General features: G+C 39.5%; 1 protein-coding gene across 1 annotated transcript; it reads right to left on the bottom strand.

Moving 5' to 3' along the window:
- Nucleotides 1–5,798: 5,798 nt before the first annotated feature.
- On the bottom strand, nt 5,799–16,334 carry LOC141541418 (acidic mammalian chitinase-like). Its single transcript, XM_074265539.1, has 11 exons — nt 16,239–16,334; nt 14,812–14,841; nt 14,513–14,714; nt 13,581–13,637; nt 13,047–13,212; nt 11,886–12,010; nt 10,531–10,654; nt 8,821–9,006; nt 7,708–7,824; nt 6,968–7,109; nt 5,799–6,034 (listed from the first exon to the last, which is right to left on the bottom strand). Exons 1-11 carry the CDS (start codon nt 16,261–16,263, stop codon nt 5,799–5,801), a joined length of 1,410 nt encoding a protein of 469 aa, XP_074121640.1. The 5' UTR covers nt 16,264–16,334.
- Nucleotides 16,335–16,783: the final 449 nt, after the last annotated feature.

The following is a 16,783-nucleotide window of genomic DNA, read 5'->3' as shown; positions in this document are numbered from 1 at the left end:
TAAAGAGACCTGCTTAGGTTCTATGGCTTGCATAGAGTCACATAGCTAGTAATTGTCTGAGGTTAAATTTGAATTCAGATCTTCCTGACTCTAGACCTAGTGCTCTAGCTACTGTGCCACCTAGATGCCCAAACCCTTATTAAGTTTCTACTATATGCTAGTTATTGCACTAAATGCTGTATGGAAGATAGACCAAAGAAGTTCAAAATGAGTGCAGCCGAGTGGAAATGAGATTTACAAGATGTTAGTTCTGTTCTCTCTCCTTACATGGAGGGATTTATGGCTTCACCCTCCATTCAAAGGGCAGAAGAAAGTGAGGGGAGAGTAATTGGGCTAATAGAATCCTGCAAGATGATGAGATTTGCTAATGATGAGTTTACTAAAGCCACGTGGAGAGGGCAAAAAAGTCTGAATGCTGCTGGAGAGTTAATTTAATGGGTTGGTAGTTGTGGTTGGCAGTTAAATATCTTTAGTAACTTCCCTTGCACATAGTAGGCTCTTGATCAATGTAAGCTGAACTGAATGAGTAGTCTTATTAAATTAAAATACAAAGTACATGAAAAAGAGGGCTATAAAAGTAGGGTGCTGCCAGATTGTGGGAAAATGTTAAATGCTAAACCAAGGAGTTTGAACTTTGCTCTATGGACATAGGGAGCCATTATGTAAGAAGCTGAATCAAGTGGGAGTTTACCCTCCAGTAAGTATGTACTTTATGCTTTATCAGAGTTTTGGGTAAACAGTCCTAAACTCTGCCAGAGCACCTAGAAATAAAGGCATTTCATTTCAATGCAAAAAGTCCGTAGAGTTGATATTTATTTGGGCAAGAAATCTCAATAGCATTGATGAAACCTCACTTATTCCTTTTCATTTTTTATCTAGCTTTATGTCTCTTGACTAGGTAGTTAGACTTTTTAAGTTTACTTATTTCCCTTTATCATTCTCAGCTCACATGACCATATCCTATCTCTTCCATTACAATTAATGTGACTTAGTCAGGAATAGCTGAGTTAAAATCTTGCCCACAAATAGTTTTAATTGTTTGACCTTGCATAAGCAATTTAACCATTGGGGTACATAAGGCCTTAAATTTAAGGGAAAAAGGCTAAGTTGGGTGCAAGGAGATAAACTAACAGTGAAACTCATAAAGATAAAAAGGAAAGAAATAAAAAAAAATAAGGGACATAACATCAAAGGATATAGAATTTATGTCTTGTGATAATGGGCATAACACATTAAATTATGATTATACTTTTAGATCATAGATAATCCTAGAACATGATACATTTTAAAGTCAGAACACCATACTTTAGAAAGTAACTTCCAAAAAGTTTAGGTAATCAATACAGAAAAACAAGTATTAATTTAGAAAACCCACCCAATGTTATTAAAGGAAGAAAAAAACATTCTTAAATTTCCAAGGTATGAAGCATTTTAATTTTAAAATTTCAATACCAAACAAATTTTGCAAGTAACCAAAATGACCTTCAGCTTTGAAGAACATTGATTTGAGTAACTCAGGATTTTGTCACAAACATGAGAAATGATAGGAAATGATGGAACAGGATATGCCAAAAGTAAAGTAACTCAAGTTGCAACCTCCAAAAATTTTTTTCAAAAGCTGTGGCAAATCATCAATGAAAAATGGATGAATTATAAACCAGAGAGATTTGAGGCACTCCTTGGAGGAGGTGTCATAGGTGAGGAGAACATGACTTACAAACATTCTAAATAAGAGAAACACAAGAAAATAAACAAACAAAAGCACAAGTACCAATTAAAGGTCAAGCAATGAAATAAATTCTGTCATGTTTATGGACTATTGTTTTTTGAGGAGCTGAGGGAGAGATATCATGTTGTTCTTGAATAAAGAGACTATCTCTACATCCAGATTACCTCCAATTTTGGTCAATCTAATGAACACAATAAGATTAAATTATTTATAAAGTTAAGTAGGGACCAAGACTGAGGAGAGTTAATTCAATCTCATTATCAATAACGTTCTTCTAGAGACTAAACTTTGAAATGAGATTATGGATCTCTCCAAATTATTGATTATTAATAATAATTTCTCTCAATCATAAAGAATCATGAGATGAGAAGGAAGAAGAATTGAATTAGTATTATATGCCCAAAATGACAGGCTCTCTATGAACATATGCACATATATATATATATATATATATATATATATATATATATAGAGAGAGAGAGAGAGAGAGAGAGAGAGAGAGAGAGAGAGAGAGAGAGAGAGACACAGAGAGAGAGAGACAGAGAGAGAGAGACAGAGAGCATATAGCAAGACAATCACATATCTATATCTTTTGTGTGTGCCTGGCACATAACACACATCATACACACATGCATGTAAATATAATGTGTGTATATGTATATAAGAAGACATATGCATGTATAGTATGTATACTATAGGTACTATTTTGTTTTTGTTTTTGTAGCCCCTGCCTAGCATTGTGCCTTTACATGTAGGCATTTAATATTTGTGGAATTCAGATGTATTTTGGTAGTCCAAGATAGCTTATAGAGGGATTTCACAAATATTTTCTCACTTGATGATCACACAATGATGTGAAATATAAGGCAAGTATTGACTTCTTTCCAAATGCAAGACAAATATTATTATCTCAACTTTGGATGTTAGAAAATTGAGACTAAAAATTTTTTTCCAAGGCCACATAACTAGTAAAAGACAATGGTGATTTATTTCTAGACACTTCCTCTGCCATTATTGATGCTAACTTTCAGCAAGGAATGAGCCTCTCTGTAATGATATAAAGTTCATCTTTCTCTTCATTCTGCATTTAATATCCTAAAAAAGCATGATTTAATCAAATGACAGAGCTATAGAGTGGTGGCGTTAGTGGGTGACTATTAATGAAAAGGGATGCATTATGTGTCTTGACAGAAAATTATCTGAAAAGAATTGCTTTTAGGAGATAAATTGCCAGGATACTTCTGTTCTTGTGGAGTCATCTGGAATCAGTCAGGAAGGTGAGAGATGAAATACATTAAACAGAGGATAACCACAGAGTCTGACAGGGAAATTCTTAAACCACAAACTAGTGACTATGCCCATATATAAGTCTCTATGGTCAACATGGGGTCCAGTTTTATTCTGATTAAATCCTAAGCAATCTTTTCCCCATGAAATTATGGGATGACTAAGCAGAAAAAAAAATGGTAGCTAAAACAACTACTGTGAGATAATGACTTGAGGTTAAAAAAGGGCTAAAGGAATTATGGTTCACAAAGTGGTAAAGACCTCAAAGCAATAAAAAGTTTCTTGAGACCATTATTTGGGGAAATTCCAATTATTATGCCATGGTATCTGCTTCTATCATTTGTAGTAGGCCAAATGACAAAAGGCTCTATCCTGGCCCTCTTTCTCTTATTTTTCCTTTTCTTGTCTTTGCTTCCATTCTCTTTCTTCCTTTCTCTTCCCTTCCCTTTTTCCCCCTTCCCTTCCCTTCTCTTTTCTTTTGTTCCCTTCTTTTCTCATCTTCTGTTCCTTTCTCTTGTCTTTTTCCTCCTTCCATTATGATTTCATCAGTTTCCCAGGGATTAAATTATTTTCTCTAAGCAGATGACACCAAGATTTATTCACAGAATTTTAATCTTTTTTCTAGAGTCCAGTCCCACACCACCAACTACTTGATGGAAAGCTCTACTTGGATATGCATCAGGAAGACTTTAGTTCAAATTCAGTCTCAGTTATTAGCTGTGTGAACCAGGACAAATCCTTTTATCTCTATCTGCCTCAGTTTCTTTATCTGTAAAATCTCTCAGGGCTGCTAAAATAAGATAATATTTTAAAAGTACTTTGAAAATCTTAACATTGCTAGTTATTATTAAAAAGAGAAGATTTCCTTTCCAACATGCTTATTGGAGGAAAGGAGGATCATTCATATGGTTCTGATTGCTTAAGGATTAAAGCTGTAAGAAGAGACTGTGATCATACCATACAACCATTATTATGGTGACTTATATAGACATTGTAGTTTTGATGGGGAATTAATCACTTTATCCAAAAGCCTCCAAATATGTGTGTGTGTGTGTGTGTGTGTGTGTGTGTGTGACTTTAAACTACAAATGGTACTACAAGTATGGGAGATATTATATAGGCCAGAATATTTCCCCTAGGGAAAAACCAAGGTTAGTTTCTTCCCCAAAAGAACTAATGTGAATGTTTTATATGTTTTGCTGTTGCTGTTACTGTTGCTGTTGTTGATGATGATGATGATGGGTTGCTATAAATTCTTTGCACCTTCTATATTTTCTGTGGATGAACAAAATCTGCCTTCTATTGATATGTGTTTGTTATTTTGGACATTTCTATAAGAACTGAGGACTTTAAAAAAAAACCAAATCTGTGGAAACTTAGACATGAAATATGTTTGCATATTTTCCCAGAGTAAATCCCATACTCTGAGATAATGAGCCAAAGGGAAAATGACTTTTCTGGATCAGTTCCAGGATTAGAATGAGTCCATGTGAATCTAGAGTCTGAGAAGGGCTGTAGAGAATGGATTTATATTTTGCACATATTTTGTATTTACTTTCTATTCAAAATTGCTTCCCCTCCAGTAGAATGTAAAGTCTTAGTAGGCAAATCATCTTTTTATTTTTGTTTCAGTGCTTGGTACATAGCAAAAAATGTAAACTGGTATGTAGCAGACCTAGAATTCAACTTTTAAAAATATTGAATCATTCTCAAAGAACTAGGAGAGTATCTATTAAAGTACCTCTCATGATAAAAACTTTTGTAAAAATCAAAATCATCCCTTAATTGATTATTTTTGTACCTCCCAGATAGTTTCATCAGTTTAAAATATGAGTGTACCTGTAATGTTAAAATACACACACACACACACACACACACACACACACACACACACACCACTTCTTTTAAATATGCTATGAAAGAACTGGACTCCCATTTCTGTGGTCCAGTAGCCATCACTATTAGCTGTATTGATGCTTCTCCTCCCACATTCACCTAATGAAGATTGCTAAGGTAATAAATAGATATTTCTTCACAACATTCCCATCTTTTTTTCTTTCTCTACCACCACACCAGTTTGGGGGGGACCACTAATAGGAACATATTGTAATTCCTCCTATTCCATGCATCATTCAATGGAGGAAGAAGAGAATATCTCCTTGACCCCAAGTAAGCAAAATCCTTAGGTCACTGAGCAGAGCCTTCAGAAGGTTGGGGCAAAAGATAAGTTCCCATCCACTCCCTGCTGCCAATGGTATCGCATAGGTGACAATTTGTTATGGTGGGAGTGAGGGGGAGACAGGAAAGAAGTCAGCCCATTAGAGAGATAGCTGGGAATTTTGTCACATAGGACAAAAATAGTTTCTCTTGAAGAATGGGACCACCAAGTGGGGGCGCAGCTACACAAAGGACTTTGCAAAAATGACACCAGTATATCTGTACAGACACGGAGGAAAATTTGGCCCTTACCTCTGTAAGGGTTAGAAGGAAAGATATAGCAACCCAGAGAGAAAAGCTGAAAGGTGAGGGATAGGGATAGTGGTTAGCATAGAAAGGAAGTCTCCCAGCCCCAGAAAATTCATCCTCTGCTCCCCATGTCAAAAATCAGTGTCTGGGGACAGAGCCCTATTTGGTTTATGTTAGGTGCAGCTCTGTGATGTACCCAGGGTCTATTGCAATCCCTTGAGCACTGCAGGTCACAATACCCAGGAACCTAATTCTGCAAGACAGACAAATTGGGATTTAGTTGCAAAGTGTATCTTTAATGAGTATTCATGAAATCTCAGGACCAGTTGCAACACGAGCAGCTGGTATCGAAGACTAGGCCAGCCTGGCAAGCCTCTTCATAGGTCTGCCCATTTACACAGTTATAGAAGGCGTTCTTGCTCTTGGGATTTGGATAAAGGCCATTGGACTTGCCAGCACAGAACCCACTGCCTCCTGAACCGCCACCACCAGGGGCTGCTGTGACGATGGGAGCAATACTAGTGCCCAGGGTAGAGGTTGGCACTCGGCAACCTAAAGAAACAAGTGTTTATCCGGTGTCTACTAAGAGATTAAGCACTTTACAAACATCTCATTTAATCCTCTTAACAGCCCTGCCAGATAAGTGCTGTGATTATTCCCATTTTAGTCAAGAGTCACCAGGCTGGGAAAAGTCTGATTCTGTATTTGAAAGATTTTCCCGAATCCAAGACCAGTGCTCTGTGCACTATGGTTCTCCTTAGCTTCCCAAAAAGGGCAACTGAATCAATACAGCTAAACTCCTTAGTGGGGTCCTGACCGAGGATCAATAAATCCTCCCAAAGCTTAGTGGTACCCTGTAGATTAGCCTATATTCAGGGAGCTGTCCAACAGAAGCAAGGTGCTGCCTTCTAGATATTGGGAAGCAGTTTTCTCCCATAACTTTCTGACACTCGTTACTGCCATCTTAGTCTGAGAACTGATTCAAACCAGCTTAATTCTGTTCCCTTCCTAGCAGGCTACAAACTGATCTAAAGGGCCCATCCTTTTCCCTCAATGCCCCCAAACTTCTCTTCTTTATTCTAGTCTTATCTCCATCTATCTCTTCCTGACTTTTCTTATTTTCTCATCGATTCTAGCGGCCAATGGCAGGGTTAGAAGGAATTAAAGTATGAAGGGAAAGATTTTCCCTTCCCTTCAAATCTTCTATCCTGTCAACCCATTTAATTGAAACCTATTTATATCCTTCTGCTAAAGGATAACATTTTCACCAGAGATATTCATTCAATAAGCTATGATCCTATAGGACTTCCTTGGTCTTCCCTTAACAGTTCCAGTTTGGACATGCTAGAGCAAGCAGAAAAATAGGTTTTAAAGTGTTTAAAGTAGACTCAAGATGGGAAGAGTTTCAGATCGATGCTCTTCTTCAGCAACCTTTCTGCTTTGAGGATCCCTGGATAGAGGAGGTGGAGTGGGACCACTACTTACTTGGAGTGGAGACACCCAAGGCAGATTTGATGGCATTCATGAGTGGGTATTTGCCTTGTCCACAGAAAGTGCCAGTGAAGTCATCCAAGTCAATTGCCCAGACCATGGCTCCTCCAAAATTGTTCTTCAACAACCAGTCTGCCTATTGGGGAAATCATGGTCAGTGGGGATCTCCAGATTTTCAAAACCCTACCTATAAAAGATTATTTGCCATCTTGGGGAGATGGGAGGGGAGAATAAAAAATTTGGAACTCAAAATTCGATAAAAGTGGATATTGAAAATGAAGTTTACATATAATTGGGAGAAAGTATTATTAAGTGGCAGAAAAAAAAATTGTGAACTTTGAAAAAAAGCACAAAAATCTCCAAATTCCAATCAAAGGAATCTATGAGAGAAAAAGGTTAAGAACCCCCTGATTTGGAACTACATGCCAGGGAGGGCTTTTAGACTAACAGAAGATGCAGGGGAATGCCTAGCTATTCTATAAATCATTGGATCAGACCCAGGTCACTCAAGACTTAGTTTCTTTACTTTTGGGGATAACAGCAAATATAGTCAATAACAGTGAATCACTAAGACCAAAGAAAAAGGCAGAGAGAAAAGAATGACTTGAAACAATTGAGAAAGGGATAGAAGAATGTAGCGCAGATGGAGGGATGGTAGAATACCACTACTGTGGCATTAGGTTTGGGGTCCCCTGCCCTTACCTCAAACTATAAGAGAAAGAAGCAGGACCCACCTTGATAGTGAAACTCTTGGGATTGTCATAACCAATCCATTGGTTTCCTTTGTAGGCATAGGGAACCTCTTGAGGGGCATTCCACACCTCGGTGGCACCTTTCAGGAAGCCACAGACCTAGGACAGGAAATAACAAAAACTGAAAGTCAGGAGAACTGGCTTCTAGACTTAACTCTGCCATTGTATAGTTGGGTAACCTTTTGAACAAATCACCTCTCTAGATCTGTTTCCTCCCCTGTTTAGTGCTAGATCTAGACTTGCTGACCTCTTAGTTCCCTTCAGTCGTAGTGCTCTGGGATAACAACACATTCTATATCCCAGAATATTTTTCTGCTCTGGCCAGAATGGCTACCATTTTCTTCTCCTGGGAGAATGTAGAGCCCTCTAATGTCAGTGGGAATGAAGGGTAGTTGAAGTTTCAGGATCAACTAAATCCTCTTTTGGTTCTAAACTGAATGCCTTATGACCCTTGATAAACTCATTAAATTCCTATCTGCAGACCCATGTCTTTGAAGAGCTGTATTAGGTAAATCACGTAATCTCATTGTACCTCTTTTTTTTTTTCCTGAGGGTAATTGGGGTTAAGTGACTTGCCCAGGGTCGCACAGCTAAGACGTATTAAATCTCTGAATCCAGATTTGAATTCAGATCTTCCAGACTTCAGGGCTGGCACTCTATCCATTGTACCATCTAGCTGCCCCAGACCTCAATTTCTTTGTGTAAATAATACAAATTACCTCGTGCTCATGGAGAGTAAAGAGGCTGACATGGGAGCATAAATATGACAGTGCTTGGAAAAGTTAAAATGGAAGGTACTGCTCTCAAAACAAGGATCATTGTATCCGTCAAGATATTTTAAGCTCTCTGAGTATAGGGATTCTTTCAATCATTTTTGTCTTTACATTCTTATCAGTGCCTTGTACACACATTTTTGGGTACCTACTAAATTTGGTAATTAAGATTGTTAAATTGAATAGTTCCATCCCCATCTCTCTGTTTCCATGTGCTTACATTCACACAAAGCAGCAATGGGGTACTCTAGAAAACAGAATGGAACCTCTCACACTGTGTTTTTCCAGATGTTGGGTCCACTGAGCCCCCTGTGGACTTTACCTCAAAGTAGGCAAGGGTTCCAGCCTCCTGGGTGTAGGGTCCAGCAGCACCAGGGCCAGAGGTGGGAGCATCCAAGCCGTGATTGGAGGGATTGGTGAGGGTGAAGGTCCGGGCATAGGCGCCAAACCCAACCATCAGCTTTTCAGCAGGAGCCCCATTGTTCTTCCAGTAGTTCATGGCATAGTCCTCAGGGATAAAGGAGAGAAACAGTTAAAAAGACACTAAGCTGAGACAGCAAGAGTTACGTGTCCTGCAGCTTGTGGGGTAACCTGTCCTGTCTGTACTTAGCCACATCAACACCACTATATCTGGGTACAGGTCCTGGCCAGCCCACAGACACAGGATGGCCTAGCAAAAAAAAGAAAGAGGGAAGCAAGAAGCTTCTCTTTGGAGCAAGGGGGTCAGCTTCTTAAGTAAAGAGGACTGGCCATCTAATATTATATTGCCAGTCAGTGAATGAACACTTATTAAGTGCTATGTGCCAGAACTAGGGATGCAACCAGAGGCAAGACAGTTCCAGCTTTTGAGAAATTCACAATCTAATGAAAGAGCTCACAATTTACACTGGAAATTTCCCTGAGAGCAAGAGGACATTTCTTCTTTATTCCTAGCACCTTGCACTGAAGAGTGTGTATGAGATACTTAGCAGAAGTACTAAGAGAATGACTTTGGAAAACAAATGTTCTCAATGTCTTGTTCTCTCTCTAAAATGGACAATTGAAGTACAATTGAGACCCAAAATGGACCCATTTCTTTTTTGGGGGGGGTGTCTAATAATAGAAAATACAAATCATTCTCCAAATGGAGTTTATTCCCCTTTCAGATTTTTATCCAGTTTAAAATTTTAACCTGGTTTCTATGGACAATCAACATATTTCTGACTGGCCCCAGAAGTTTAAAAGGTTTTTCTTATTGGGGATAATGGTGGGCTGAGCAGATAGTCATAAAATGGAGTCCTGGAATCATAGAATTTTTGGATTATCTGCTGTTGTAGATAATTCACTTCCCTATTTCCTCTTTTAAGCAGAGTGGAGAGTTGAGGGTGGTTAATCTTGAATTTGAGGACAAAGGTAAGAAATTAGAAAATGGGGAAAGGGAAAGATGGTATGATTCAGGGACACTAGATTTAAAAGGACTCTGCTTTTTATTACTTATTGAGCAAATCATTTCAAGCCTCTGAACCTGTCTCCTCCTTCAAATGAAGACTTTAGACCTAAATTTGTTAGGATTACAAGGTGATAACTCAGGTTGTCTGGGCAATTCTCTAGCTCAGAATTCACACCTTTGGTTTGGGCCTTTAAGAGGAGTTTACATCTTTAAAAGGAGCAAGTTCATTGGCTGTAGGAGTTCTCACTAGCCCATTCTCTGCTAGGATAAAAGAGAAGGGCAGTAGGGCAAGGAGTTAGTCTGACTGGGAGATTGAGTTTAGATGGCGGTCTGGAAGGATAACTTAGAGACGACCGGACCTACACAATTTGGCGCCCCACGTGGGGCAAGGACTTTTGCCTATCCCGACAAGGACTTATTCTGAGCCCTTCAGAGGAGCTAGCCCGGACTTTTTCATAAATGAACTGTTTGCTGCCAGCTCTACATTTGTGAGGTGAGACCTATGACCTGCAGCCTTCTTCAGCCTTCCTGAGAACTGGGTCTCCTGGATACCCAGGATACATTTCTCTGTCTCAGGGATCAAGGCAATAGAGCTTTCCTTACCACATTAAAGTAGATGTAGTCACCCTTGTCATTGGGTCCAGCAAACAGAGGACTGTCCTCTCCAGTAAAGCCTTCCCAGGAGCCTCTCAGGTCATAAGTCATCACGTTGATAAGATCCATATATCTTAAGGTGAGGAAAAAAGAGAGAAGTAACCCAAGAAAGATCAGGCCCATGGTTTTCATTCTGCTCCCTCTGTGGAGTGTACTTTTCCTCCTTTTAAGGTCTGTATTCCCTACATCTTGACCATCACGAGGTCTTTTTTTCTCCATACTATTCATCTGAGGCCCTCTCGGTCATCGCTGATTCCCTACTCATTGGGTTGCTTTGTAATTTGTCACAACTTTGTTTCATATATGTTGACTTCTAAAAATGATGTACAGCGACTACAACAAGGTAAAAGAAAAAAAACATACAAAACCATCAAAAATGAACGTGGCAAAATGAGGAAGAGCTTTGGGGCTTAGTTCTGAAAAGATATCCCTACTCCAGCTCTTGCAGAGGAGATCAATGAGAATGACAGATTGCACCTATTTTCAACCTTTTTTTCTAATTTCTCCTTCCTGTTTTTCTTCTCTCCACCCCTTTAAAAATAATATTTGTTCTATGAGATAGGGCAGCTTTATGATGCAGTGAATTAGAGTAAAATTCCTAGAGTCCAGAGGATCTAAGTTCAAATTCAACCACAGAATCTTACTAGCTATGTGACTCTGAGTAAGTTGCTTAATTTTGCTTCATTTTCCTCATCTGCAAGATGAACTGGAGAAGGAAATAGCAAACCAGTCCAGTATTTTTGTCAAGAAAACCCCAAATGGGTTGAAGAGTGACAACTGAAAATGATTGAAAACATAAGAGATACTCCTTGGGAGTAGAAAGGAAGGAAAATATTACGGGAAATTTACTGATGTTATACAAAAAAAGATATCAATAAAATTTTATTAAAAAATAAAAAAAATAAAGATCTTAAGAATGGGAACTAATTTTTTTGTATAGCATTTATCTGCCACCAGAGAGTACTTTGGAGATTATAGGTAGTCAGAGCTTGATGTCTCCCATATTCCTATTTAGGGCTTGAAGTTTGCTTTCAAGGGCTTTCAGATTGCTTTCCTAAGGAGCAAAGAAGTAAATAATTTCTATGCTCAGGATATAGGAGAAATTTGGGACAGTAGTGATATGGAACAGTCTGTTTTGTTCAGACAATCTTGCAAATATCTCCAGAGATAAAACTAAAGTCTTAACTCTCAAATTAGCTCCCCCAAAGGAAGCCTTTTCCAGGTTGGCAGTCTCCCAAGGCTCCTGGCTTGCTTTCCTCTTGGTGGGACTGACATGAGGACTCTCATGAGGCTGACCCACTTACTTGGACATCTCTGGGATCTGGTAGGCTGTCTCAATGGTACTTTTGCCAGCAGACACAGCGGCAGAAATCAGGAGTCGGGGCTTGTTGCTCTGGGTAGCCTCTTGCTCAAAAGCCTCATACATTTCCTGGGATACAAAGGGCACAGGTCTCATATTATAAAGTTGTGTGTGTGTGTGACAACTCAGAGCCATTCAGTATTCCTTATAATTACACACACTCTTAAAATATTTGACGGTTATTATGGTTCTGAAATTGGAAGGGGAAGAGAGGAACAAACAGAAGAGAGAAGAGTAGAACAAGGAGCTCTGGACTTTGAGTTAGAAGGTCTGAGTTCAGACATTAATGTGTGACATTAGACAAGTCTTTCTGGACTTTTTTCTCACTGTACACTAAGTGATCCCCAAGATCCTTTGAAATTTTAATATTCTGCCTCTCTATATGACTAAAGACAAGCATTGGGTATTCCAAGTTCCTCTGACTTTGTGGGACCTGTCTTTGATATAGCCTTTGAAAACTTGACTTGCTTAAAATTTGATTGTATGTTATTAGATCAATTGAAATATGCTCAATAACTCCTGGCAGCAAAGAATTGAGAACTATGAATGGATGAATACATGGGTGATTATGCAAATGGTGGTTGGGTTGGAATAAAGATAAGGCTTTGTGATAGATAAAGCTTGGAATTTTGTTTCTATTACTGTGGGGCTGTAGGAGGACAGTTGCTCTTGGAGTTGGAGGATCTGTTTGTGCATCTCACTTGTGCGGCTTAATAACTGAGAAATTCTGGGGAAATCACATAATCTCTCTTTACATTGGTTTCCTCATCTAAGGATAGTAGAATTGGATGATTTCTATATTTCTTAGCTCTAGGTCTTGTGGTCCTACATGAACTATCTTTCATTTCTCATTTATTCATCCTTTTCCTTCTACCATTTAATTTAACCTCATTCTTGTACAGTTGTTTCTTTTTAGTGCTAATACCTCCCTGAGAATTATTTCCTTATATATCAGTCCCTACTATGGGCTCTCTCTCTTCCTCTCCCTCAGAATTCTAGATCAAAAAAAAAAAGCATCAATTCAAGGAGTTCCTCTTAGGAGAGGCAATCTTGGGCCAGAGCCGGAGTCGTCCTGTCTCTTGGACACTGGGGAGAGTCAGCTTACCTTCAACAGGACAGTGAAGAGCTGCTGGGTGTCTGCTGGGCTGCCACGATTCCCAGGGTACTCCCAGTCAATGTCCAGTCCATCAAAGTTATACTTCCTCAGAAACTGGATAGCCGACTGGATGAAGGTCTGGCGGTTTGCAGCAGAGGCAACCATATCCGAGAATCTAGAACCAGCAAACAAAAATTGACAACAGGCTTAAGTTCTCCCAGGAGCTGAAAGGGAACCATCCCCCTGTGGGCTACTCTTCATTTACTTTCGAAGGATCAGAGCCCCCAGAGTGTTTAGGGATCTTGGGATTTGTCTGTTCTTTTCTAAGGATATTGCCCAGCCTTGTCCTGGATGCCTGATGAGGTGCTGATGAGGAAATGTCTATAAGCTTAATGGATAACAGGTTCAGACAGCAACACCAAGAGGACAATTGCTCTGGGAAGACTCAGAGATATTTTCTGTAGGTTTAGGCTAGAAAGAAACTGGGAAGAAAAAAAAAGTAGTTCTGATTTAGCTACTGATATCAGAGTTCTTATACTTTACCCTTGAGTTCCAAAGTTCCAGCCTCCGACAGACAGCAGGGTTTTCAGTTCGGTGTTGCTGTTGATAGAAAGATACCAGTTAGAAATGCCATGGGCAAAGAAAATCAGCCATCCCATAGCAAAATAATACTTTGTATTTGAGTTATTCTCCACATGTTCAAGCAAACAATCTCATGGCGCATCCTAGGGTTTTCCCAGTGATTGGAAGTCATCAACTGTTCCTCTATCCAGAAGGGGAATAGATTGTACACTGGTCCAGGAATCAAAAGATCTGGGTTTGGATTTCATCTCAGATTTTTCCTAGCTATGTGACTTGAGAAAGTTGTCTTGCCTTTCCAAAATTGTTTTACTGTCTTCCTCTCAAAAGAGTCATTCAATCAATTAATTAATTAGCATTTATTTATTAAGCTATTTGCCAGATACCGTGTTATGTTCTGAAGTTACTGATATGAAAAAGAAAGCAATCCCTCCATTAAGGAGCTTATATTCTAACATGGAAGACAAGAATTACATAAAGAAGTATATGAAAAATAAACATAAAAGGAATAAAAAAGTAATTAAATATAAGATTTTGTTTCAGTTGCTTTTGATTCTTTATGATCCCCTTTGGAGTTTTCTTGGCAAAGACACTGCAGTTATTTGCCATTTCCTTTCCCTGGTCATTTTACAGATAAGGAAACTGAGGCAGACAGAAATGTTAAGTGGATTGCCCTGGTTCATACAGCCAATGTCAGAAACAGGTATGAGTTCAGATCTTCTTGACTCCAAGACTAGTGTTCTATTCACTGTACCATGTAGCAACCTACTTAAGATAGGATCTTGGAGGAGCTAAATGTTGGGTGGATGTAGATCGAATCTAGATCTCTTTGGGACCCTCCTATTTCCTTGTTCAAAACTTCCTGCCATGGGCAAAGAACCCAGTCTAGCACTTACTAGGTCTTGAGATTGTTGATACCAGCATAGAGAGCCTCATCGTTCCACTCGATGGTCTTGATCTGGTTGTTGGCCATGCCAGCAAAGGCATAGATAATATGGGTACAGAGGCAGGGGTCCACATTCTCGGGCATATAGCGGGCAATCCCAGGGCGGTACTGGCTCCAGTTGGTGAAGTAACAGACGATGTTGACAGCTGAGCCTGGATGTGCCAAAAAGGGAAAACAGGAATAACGTGAGCTGGTTAACTTCCTCCCCAGATTCACCCACCTTCCCCTCCTGGGAACAAATATACTTACCCAGCTGCAGCTGCAGCAGGAGGGCCAGACCTGAAGAAGAAAAGGGAGTCTCATCAGAGGATGTCAGTCATAACCTTTTCCTAGCTGAAGGCAATAGGTTTAAAATCCAAATGGGAGGTAAAGAGGAAAGGACAAAGAGGAGCAAGGATCTTACTACTTGCTCTACTGTTCTACTGGTTGTCTCAATTAATCTCTTCAATTTTATTCAGTATGAATGGGAAGTAAGCCCAATGATCACATCTGCAGTTCTCTGAAACAATTAGGAATATTTTCTGGGCATAATAAGGCTTAAATAAGGCATTTTGCCCTAGCATCCAATTCTTACAGGATCACAGAAAAGACCTTAAAGAGTTTCTACTCCTGTCCCAACCTGAACAAGCATCCCATGATTTTACAACATTCCTGACTAGGAACTATATTCTTTATATATCCAGAACTTAGCTCAGTGCCTTGACCGTAGCAAGAGCTTACTAATGCTTGTTGACTGAATAACTTCTCTCCAATGACAGGGAACCCAATATCTCCTAAGATAGCCTGTATTCCATTTTGGAATGGCTCTAATTGTAAAAGAAAAATCTTTGCTTAAAACTCAAGTTTATTATTATTTTTAATTCTACCTTTTGGGGTCCAAAATCACAAGACCAATCCATTTTCCAGGTGGAAACACTTCAGGAAGTAAACAGCGGTGATCACTAAATATTCTCTTTTCCCAGTCTTCTCTGCTAGCTCCATTCCTATCTCTCTGATATGTTAGTACCTTGTCTCTCTCAGAAATTAACAATCTCTAGATTTCCCCCTTTCCCTTTCCTTTTACTTTCCCTCCTTTTCCCCAAATCTAATCCACCCAGTCAATTCTGTTTGTTTGACTCATCAACTGAATCTCAGAGAATTTATTCTTTGAAGAGTCCAAGTATGTCTCTTCAAAGTACCAAAGTACCAAGGGATGCTCTCCTTTTAGTTCTGCTTATCCTCTTTTTCCCATATGGAGAAAACTTTAGTATAACTCCATATTTCTCTGCTATTTATTCCATTTGGTAGACTAGCTTAGTTTCATCAACCAGTAGGACTACTTTGGTCCCACCAATCACTAATTCAATAAATCAATGGACTCATCAATAAGCATTTTTTAAGTATCTGGCACCAATCCTGGCACTTCAAGAAATCCAGAGTGAAAACAACTCTGCCCTTAATATAGTGCCATCCTCTGGCATATGCTCAACTCAAAGATCTTCCTTCCCCAAGAAGCCAAAATACATGAGCTATGGGCAATGAAATACTGGGCAGTGGCAGAGACAATATGGTGGATTAATGGTTGGGTGAATAGATGGGTAGATGGGAAAGAAAAGTTTGAGAAGGTAAATCCCATAGTAGGAGAAAGAGCAGCTCTCAGAGGAGGAACTGGCCCATTCACTCAGATGCAAACTCACCGGTGAGGATCAGCACTTTGCCCATTTTAATGGTGGGTTGTCACTGCAAGGTCCTGGCCCAAATGAGCTCTTGACTCACTTTTGTAGGGAGCTATGGTGGCCCGCCTCCTGCCCCCACCCACATCCTGGAATGAAGCTCAGTAGTATACATGGTGGAGTGATGGAGTTGTGAGCTTACACCTGGCTCCCCTTCATCTCCTTTGAATCTTATCTCTGTGTTCCATCTTGTGTAATTAGCCCAAAGTGTAGGGAACACTAAAATGGAAACTTTTGAAGCAACTTTGCTGTTGACTGAAGTTACCGACTATTGTGGGGAAAAGTAGTCACATGCAAAAGGCCAACTCAAGGAGCCAAAGTCATTGTATGAGAAGAAGGGCCCCCCTCATAGGGTATCTGGGAGCTGGTGACGGGTTATGAAATAGGGAGGGACACTCTTCTCTCCTTAGCTGTTGGGGAAATGTTTCCAGGTTTACTCTTTAGCAAAATTAAAAAGTAAGAGAAATTAGGACTCTTCCTCCTCCTTTGGTATACCCCTGTAGATGAAG

This window comes from Sminthopsis crassicaudata, chromosome 4 (assembly GCF_048593235.1).
Source record: "Sminthopsis crassicaudata isolate SCR6 chromosome 4, ASM4859323v1, whole genome shotgun sequence".
In the NCBI taxonomy this organism is placed as follows: Eukaryota; Metazoa; Chordata; class Mammalia; order Dasyuromorphia; family Dasyuridae; genus Sminthopsis; species Sminthopsis crassicaudata.
This window is presented reverse-complemented; position numbering and strand designations above follow the sequence as displayed.